We start from the raw sequence: 9,238 nt of genomic DNA on the forward strand, positions 1-9,238 counted from the left end.
ACGGTAGCTTCTCTGGCGGGCAGCACGACGCTGTCCCCATGATCCCTCATTTCCCCTCAAGCTTAAGGGGGGGAGGTTCTTATAGGTTTTAAGGGGGGGGAATAGCCACACATGTGGTTAGTTTGCATGTCTCCTCCTCCCCCCGTGCTCTCCTACTCCATACCCACTCTTCTCCACTCCCTCTCCCCCGCCGTGCAACGACTGAAGGGGAGGGGGTTATTAATAAAAAAAATTGCACTAAATTATCCATTATCATTTTGCCTTTCCCGTGAAGGGTGTTCCCGTGTGGACTTGCAGTTTCAAGCCACGGTCTTTCATACACGACACGGAGCTGGAGTTTATTAATGCGCGTGGAATAAGCACTTAGCCACCAACATTTTACAATGCGGGAGATTACTTTGGGTTGCATTTTTGCGCAGGGTGTGCGGGGTTTAGAGTCGATTAATTCCTGAAATCCTGAAATCTCTAATATTATAGAAATTCCTGAAATCTCTAATATGGTGTTGGTGAGAGCTACCAACCGGTAGGATAACTTTGGGATGGCAGCTGCCTTCTTTGGTGATCAAGCTAATTTTGATGAAGCTAAATGGAGATCACTCGGTCTAATTTGCGATGTAACCTTGAGATTTTTTTGGTTAAGTAGGAATGCATGTCTCTTCAAACAATGTTATAATCCAAAAACACATCTGACCACATGTATTCCCATGCTTCCTCTTTATCCACATCTTATGATGTGCAATCCACACCCAATACATTGGAAACTAGGTGCTTGTCTATCCCAGCTTCTTAAACAAGAGCTACTGTCAGTTCTTTACCCTTTGAAGTTCCAACATTGGATCTATAGACTATTTTGGGAAAAAGTTACCTTCTCAAGCCCGAGGCTTCGATGCATATTTACATTTTGTAAACACTTTTTACTCTTTTGGTAATATATGACCACGCATTACAAAAAAAAAGAGGTGAAATTTTGACATTTTCGACACGTTAACAAACTAAATGCTAATGGCCTAGTTGAAATTTTGTTTTGAGTCTTTTGTTTAAGAAAATGGAAGTGTGAAAGTTATATTGAGACAAGGTAGAGTATTTCTACAACTTTATCATAGGGAATCTCAGCCCTCAAATTTGAAGGGCTACCCAACTTTTCATTTAGAAGGTCTTAGAAGACCTCTCCTTTTCTTTTTAAAGAGTTTGGAAGGGCATATAATTATTTTTCTAAAATTCTTACCTTTCTTTTGAAGGGTAATATATGTATCACCCCTCTCTAGAAGGGCAAAACCCCCTTTGAAGGGTGTTGCAACCTTCAAATTTTAGGCCTAATAGGGATTGTTTTTTTGGATGGCTTTAGGAGAGAGAGGCTTGACAATGGAATCTTGCCCGATGTGGTTTTGTTTTGGCAATGGGCTTTCATCTCACGATCTTGTGCAGTACTGGATTAATGCAGAATGGATAATGGATTTACTTCGAAGGAGGATGTACTTTTAACACTATGCTGTATACTGCTAGCGCATTAGGCGCCGCCTGGTACATGCGGGGAGCGGGGTTCCGCAGAGGGCAGGATTGCCAGGGCGGTAGGAGGACACAGGGAAGGTGTTGAAGGGCTGCTGCGGCGGGATGGGACCGGCCAGCTGATTGTCGGAGACGTTGAAGGAGGCCAGGCCTTGGAGGTGCGTCGCGAAGGCGACAGGGATGTTGCCGGACAGTTGGTTGTCCTGCAGCGACAGGAAGCGGAGGGAGTTACCGAGATTGGCCAGCTCTGTCGGGATGGCCCCGGAGAGGTTGTTGTAGGAGAGGTCCAGGCTCTGCAGGTTGGCGAGGGAGCCGAGCTCGGCTGGGATGACCCCCGTTAGGGCGTTGTATGAGAGGTCCAGGCTCTGCAGGTTGGCGTGGGAGCCGAGCTCGGCTGGGATGGCCCCGAAGAGGTTGTTGTATGAGAGGTCCAGGCTCTGCAGGTTGGCGAGGGAGCCGAGCTCGGATGGGATGACCCCCGTTAGGGCGTTGTATGAGAGGTCCAGGCTCTGCAGGTTGGCGTGGGAGCCGAGCTCGGTTGGGATGGCCCCGGAGAGGTTGTTGTATGAGAGGTCCAGGCTCTGCAGGTTGGCGAGGGAGCCGAGCTCGGATGGGATGACCCCCGTTAGGGCGTTGTATGAGAGATTCAGGCTCTGCAGGTTGGCGATGGAGCCGAGCTTGGGCGGGATGGTGCCTGTGAGGGCGTTGTGTGAGAGGTCGATGAGAGGAGTGACCTCGTTGGAGTTGTCGTCGGCTCCCTGAAGCTTCTTGAGGTTGGCCACCCACTGCGGGAAGGGACCCGACAGGCCGCAGGAGCTGAGGTGGAGCTCCCGGAGCTTGGGCAGGGTGGAGAGGCCCGATATGGCCGCCGACGAGGCGCTGCTGATGTCGCCCAGCGGGTTGCCGTCCAGGCGCACGACCTGCAGGCTGTGGAGGTTGCTCATGTCCTCGGGCAGGCCCCCGATTGCGTTGTGGTCCAGGTACAGGACGAAGAGGTTGGTGAGGTTGGTGGTGAAGGCGGCCGGGACCACGCCCGAGAGGTTGTTGAGGGCCAGGTCGGCGGTGAAGAGGTTGGAGAGGAGGCCGAAGGAGGGCGGGATGGACCCGCTGATGAGGTTGTTGGCGATGCGGATGTGCTGCAGGCTGGCCATGCCCCCGATGGCGCTGGGCAGCGGGCCGCTGAGCATGTTGTGGGACAGGTCGAGCACCCGGAGGCTGGTCAACTGGTCGAAGGACTCCGGGATGCCACCCGAGAGCGCGTTGTAGGACAGGTCGAGCTCCCGGAGGCCGCTGAGCTGCCCCAAGGACTCCGGGATGGCTCCCGTGAGGCCCCCCCCGCTGCCGCTGTCGGTCATCATGTTGGCTAGCGACAGCTGCTGGAGCTTGGTGAGCTTGCCCAGAGACGGAGGGATGCTACCCTGGAAGCTGTTCTCCTGCAGCTTGAGCAGCTGCAGCTCCGACAGGGAGCCCAGCAGGGGCGACAGCACCCCCTGCAGCCTGCCCCCCGAGAGGTCCAGCTGCACCACGCGGCCGCTGCTGGCCTCGCAGGTGACGCCCTCCCAGGAGCAGCAGTCGGACATGGACGCCGTCCACGCCGCCAGCTTCTGAGACGGGTCCTTGGCCACGGCCCCCTTGACGGCCAGAAGAGCCGCCCGGTCCTGCGCCACGCAGGCAGCTGCGGCCACCGAGGTGCCGGTTACGCAGTGCTGTATGATGAGCATGCTGAGGGCGATCGAGAATATCAAGGAAGCGACAGGAGTAGAGTTGCGAGGGCTACAGGTAATTATAACGCGGTGAACGTGGGAAGCCATCATCAATGGTATCCTATGCAGCAGCAGGAGGAGGAGGAGGCAAAGAAGCTAATAGTAAGACGACAGGCGGGTTGGTAATGTTTATGCAAGAAGAATACGCCCCGCCATTTATCATATCGAGTGTTGGGACGGCATTTCCCTGTCTGACGAGGTCTGATCAGGAAAGACCTTCGATTCTCACACCACGTAAAGTCTTTGATTGCAATTTGTCAAACTACAGAAGAAAAGCCTGCGAGTCGACTTTGCCACGGCCCAGTCAGCCCACGATCAGTGGCATCTCCAGACCGAACCTTCTCAAGTTCGCCTTGGCGAGCACTAGCAAGCCCGGCCGGCCTGCTGACTGCTGAGTCCTGACCGAGCTTCAGATCGTCTTGGTAGACGAGTTCCACCTCCCCAGCTTCCGTCACACCACGGTCCAATTTTGTCGTTTAGCTCCTTCTAAATTGCTCTACTGCTGCTTAGCGTAAAGGGGTCATTACAGTGTCTTTTAACAGTCTTCCATTGTAAATTTTTTCTTCCAACTGAGTTTGTTAAATGTTTTTTAATAATTAAACTGTTCATATCATATAGAGTTTAAATTAAAAATATCGAGTCATTTTGATGTTTTTTGGATCCGGTTATAAATGAAGGGTTTATAAAAGAGTGGGTCAATAGAGTGACACTCAAGGATGCGCTTCTTTAAGGTTTTACAAAATCCTAAAATATGAAATAAACTTACTTGGCTCGATAGTTTGACTTGTAGTAATCTTATATGTAATCTTAAGATATGAAAAAAATATTTACATGGCTCGGTTGTTTGACTTTCATTAACCTCATCTATAATTTTTAAAAGTTCATATCATAATGTTAAGTGACTAAAAGAGCATTTAAAAAAAAAAATACAAAATTGCCACTCAATTGGGGTGGGATGTGTTTTTTTTGGGGGGGCATCACTTTATTGGCCCGTTTACCCTAGTACTAGCCTAGGACATTTTCTAACACATTCATATTCGGTCCATACCTTCTCATGGATATGTCTTTTGTCAAGATAATCTCCAACATTGACCCCAAAAGCTTGCCATTCATTACCTGCATGACTTTGTTTTCCATTGAAGGCCTTTAAGAGGTTTCTTTTTTAGTGACTCTATTAGCTCCATTGCCTTTGGGCCAAAATATCACTTTGGTGTGTCAAATTCTCCATGAATTGCTATGAAAACAGAGTGAATCATGCTAACATTTAAGGACATGAGACATTGCAACAACACAACAATATATGTTAGGCTTGAATCAGGAAAGTTGAGATTACATGAAGGCATTAATGCTATTCAATGAGCATCAAAATCCATAAAGCCTCCCTATTTGGCTTCGTAAAATCAATATAAATTTATTATGTGCCTATTGGAGTTGCTTTAGAAGCTCACTTTGGTATGTGGCTTAATTATGGTTTCTTTATATGTTTGGGGGGGACCACTCAGAAATATGTGTGTATGTCACATAGGTTCCAAATAGGGGATTTTAACAATACCATTTTTACATGTTTTTTCCACACAAAAGGATAACATATAAAGGGGTTACTCACAGACTGGATAGAAAAGGGATGTGTAAAAAATCCATAGATATGGATATTTTTAAATAAGCCTTGAACACACGTGATTAGAGGGTTTATATATAGTGAACCCCTCGAGTTTATATGCTAATAGTTGAACAAGTAACATATCCTCCATCCTCCTCAATGTGCTAATGTATGGAGCTTATGGCCTTAGAACACTTATTTACAAGGGACTAAAGTCTAAATTGAATGCTACTACTATGGGTATTTCTTTTGTAAGACCTAGCATCTCTTGTAATACTTTCATGTTAGCTTCATCAGCACTATTAGGGGCCTTGCCCTTGGAAGAGTCCCTATGGATAACATCATGCTTGACGATTTCTCACTTTGATCTGTCTACTCATTCAACAATTTCTTAAGCAAATGGTATAGATCACGATCCTTAAATGATTGCAAAAATCTTCTAGCTATCCAAACCAATTATATTATTTTATCACATTATGTATGTCACTAAACTCATCAACATGGAACAAGTAAGATGGCAACTCATTCATTCACTAGAGAAAAAATGGACTCTCTTTGGGCCCTTACAAATATTATAGTTTAAAAGGTGGGCCTTTTGGACTATCCAATTGGAAGGTAGAATGTTGACATTGATGGAGGGTGAATCTTCTCTCTCCAAATCTCTACTTTTTAATTTTAAAAAAAGGGTAGTGGAGGATTAAAAAAGGAAGGGGAATGAATAGTGCACAATTTTTGAGTTACTCTATTCTCATACTCCCCCCTCCCCTTTTTTGTCCATTTTTCAATTTCACTTTTTCTTCCTCCCACAAAATTAGTTTAACCTAGAGCTTGAATATCGGACTCCTTTCCTTCTCTTCTCCATTCCAATGAATTTTTGTGGCTGTTGAAGCTTTGTAGTACGAGCGAATTGGGTTTTAATCCTTCCACTTCCCTCTACAATTTCCTCTCCATATAGCTGTAGAATTTGGGCAAAACATAGGTGCCCATCTCTCTCTATGATTTCTCTGTTTTGTTGTTTTTTAGTAGGATTTGATGTCGATTCTAATTCTTTATGATACTTTCTTATACATATTATTTTAGGCAAGAGGCATATGTGCTCATTCATATATATATATCTCATTTCTCTTTTCTGTTATTTAGGAATTGGAGTTTGATATTGGTTCTAAGTCCTGTTGTCGTCTTGTAGATATTATTTTGGGCAAGAGGCATAGGTGCTCATCTCTCTGTTTTTTTTTTTTGTTGTTGTGGTTTCTCTTTTTGTGTGTGTGTGTGTGTGTGTGTGTGTGTTTTCTCTTTTCTACAAATTTTTCCAATAGAGCTTCATGTAGGTTCTAACTATTGCTATTGTCTTCTTGAAAGGATTATTTTGGGCAAGATTGCATATGTGCTTGTGGGTGTGTGTGTGCATGTGTGTGTGTGTGTGTGCGTACGCGCGCATGCGCGCTCATGTGCACACACGTACGCACATGTGCCTATTCTCTTTTTTTCTATTTTTACAATAGGGTTGATGTTGGTTCTAACTTTAGAATTAGTTGTTGTTGCAGCAATCAACATAGAGTAGAGCATAGATTCCATCTTCTATTCAATATGTTTTGATGATCATGACTTTAGAATCAATTGTTCTAGCAATAATCAATAGAAAGAAATTTAGATATTCTATTTTATAGATATATTTTTTATCTTTTTTGTTACTAGAATTCATATGAATAATTAGTTATTTCAATTTTCATTGAAGTGATATGTTTTTGTAACATGCAGATATTGTGCATGGTTGATGTGAAGTACGTAACTCTGGATCAACTTTGCTATGGTGAGTAATTCCATTTATGTTGAATGGAATGGGTGAAAGGGAGCAACAGATTGAAGGTTGGACTCAAGAGCTATGGTGGGAGAGCAAGAGCAAGAAAGGGAGAGACTAGAAATGGAAACTCCAATAGTCACAATGTGTGACCGGGCCTTCCTTTATTCAAACTGTCACTAAAAGAATAAAGAATAAAGTGACGGTGACAGGTGCTCGCCACCTGCAGTGTGCAGTGGCGATGACTGTCAGTGTAATAATATACGGGCGGCTAGGCTGAGGCGCCTTTACCCCCAACAATCTCCCACTTAAAGGCGAATCTGCCCCAGTGAGGAGTGAAAAGAAAAAGAAAAAAGATAGTACAACTTGTACACATGTACAACAGGATGAGGAAAGTCGTAATCTCATCCCACGCCCATCAACCTCTTGAGGAAGGCAAAGCACTCTGTAGAGAGGCTTTTCGTGAACAACAGATCTGCAGGATTCTGGTCAGCTCGAGATCTTGACAAGATCAATAGACTTGTCCTCAACGACTCCACGTATGAAGTGATACCTCACCTCAATGTGTTTTGTCTTCGCATGGAAGACCGGATTCTTGGCTAACTGAATAGCACTCATAGAATCTGAATGCAGTGTAGGGATAGCATCAATACCAAGATCAGCAACTAAAGGACCCAACCAAATGGCCTTCTTGCAAGCCTCAGTGAGACTGCAACATACTCGACCTTCGTAGTAGAAAGGGCCGTGCAATTCTGTACCATGGATATCCAAGAAACAGCACCTCTAGCATAGGTGAATACAGAGCTGGAAGTGGACTTCCTACTATTTTCATGTCGTGCATAATCAGAGTCAGTGTACCCCATGACTCCTGTATCCTCGCTGCCATTGCATATGCACATATCTGCAGTACCCTTCAGGTACCTCATGATACCCTTCATCACAGCATCCCAATGCTTCTTGCCAGGTGTAGCCATATAGCGTGCCACAACACCAACTGCAAAGGCAATATCTGGACGAGTGGCTATTATGGCATACATAAGACTGCCCACTGTGGATGCATAGGGATTCTTGGCCATCTCGGCATCTGTCTGTGGATAATCAGCTTGTGATACTTTCACATAAGAAGGCAATGGACAACCAATAGGCTTTACGTCCTGCATGCGGAAGCGCTCAAGGACTTTATGAATGTACTCCCTCTGTGACAAGTAGAGGAGTCCTTGATGCCTGTCGCGTCTAATGCGTATACCAAGTATGTGAGTGGCCTGTCCCAGATCTTTCATCTCAAAGCTCTTCTTGACCTGAGCCTTAAGAGCATCTAGCTCATCATGAGCTTTCCCTGCTATTAGCACATCATCCACATAGAGTACCAAAATCAATAAAGAACCATCACGAGCTTTCTTCGTGTAAAGACAGGGATCCATAGCACTCCTGCTATAGCCATGTGATTGCATAAAGGCATCAAACTTATACCACTCCCTAGGTGCCTGTTTCAAGCCATAAAGACTTTTCTTCAATTTGCACACTAGGTGCTCCCTGCCAGGTTCTGCAAAGCCCTTAGGCTGCTCCATATAAATCTCATCATACAAGTCCCCATGTAAGAAAGCCGTCTTGACATCCATCTGGTATAAATCCAAGTCAAGCTGAGCAACCAAAGCCAAGACTAAGAGTAGGGTGGTCATGTTAACCATAGGAGAAAAGACCTCATCAAAGTCCACACCATGTTCCTACTTAAAACCCTTTGCTACCAATCTAGCCTTGTATGCCGGCTTGGGGTGTCCAGGGGTACTTTTCAGCTTGTACACCCACTTGCATGGCAAAGCCTTCTTGCCCATAGGCAAAGAAACCAAATCCCAAGTTTCATTCTTATGCAAGGAGTCTATATCAGACTGCATAGCCCTCTCCCAAGAGTGACTGTCACCCCTGCACATAGCCTCATCATAAGTGAAAGGCTCTTCTGCATATGTAACCAAGACATAATGCATCGAGGGCTGAAATCCATCAGGTGGATGTCTGTCTCTAGTAGACCGTCTCACGGCAGGCTCTATTGCTTGTCCAGCTGCCTGTTCAACACCCTGACCATGAGCATCTGCTACAGCTGTAGGCTGTCCAACTGGCTGTGCGGGAGCTCTCGGCTCCTCCTGAAATATGACCCTGCGGATCTCAACAACTCTCTCAGGCTGCCTATTCATTTTGTCTTCATGGAAGACTACATCATGACTGCGGATGACTTTCCGCACTTGCAGATCCCAGAGATGATAACCCATCTCGCTTGCATCCCCATAACCAAGGAAAATGCAATTGACACTCTTGGGATCCAGCTTATTTTTCTTGTCCCTGGGCACATGGAAAAATTCCTCACATCCAAAGACACGGAGATGTGCATAAGAGGGAGGTTTTCTAGTCCATACCTCCTCTCCAACCTGGAAATCCAAACCACTAGAGGGTGATCTGTTTATGACATACACAACTGTACTAACTGCCTCAGCCCAAAAGCTCTGTGGTAGGCCTACATGGCTAAGCATACTACGTACACGCTCCTGGATGGTTCTATTCATCCGCTCAGCCAAACCA

At 45.7% G+C, this 9,238-nt stretch overlaps 1 protein-coding gene across 1 annotated transcript; it reads right to left on the reverse strand.

Moving 5' to 3' along the window:
- Nucleotides 1–1,499: 1,499 nt before the first annotated feature.
- LOC148026405 (uncharacterized) lies at nucleotides 1,500–3,318 on the reverse strand. The gene has a single exon (XM_087690288.1). The coding sequence runs from the start codon at nucleotides 3,315–3,317 to the stop codon at nucleotides 1,500–1,502; it is 1,818 nt and encodes a 605-aa protein (XP_087546414.1). The 5' UTR covers nucleotide 3,318.
- Nucleotides 3,319–9,238: the final 5,920 nt, after the last annotated feature.

The sequence above is a fragment of the Lygodium microphyllum genome, chromosome 13, assembly GCF_053477565.2.
Source record: "Lygodium microphyllum isolate KBCC chromosome 13, Lygodium_microphyllum_v1.1.10, whole genome shotgun sequence".
NCBI lineage: Eukaryota > Viridiplantae > Streptophyta > Polypodiopsida > Schizaeales > Lygodiaceae > Lygodium > Lygodium microphyllum.

Coding starts and splice junctions, on each gene's coding strand:
- LOC148026405 (XM_087690288.1), bottom strand. CDS start 3,317: ATGGCTTCCCACGTTCACCGCGTTATAATTACCTGTAGCCCTCGCAAC.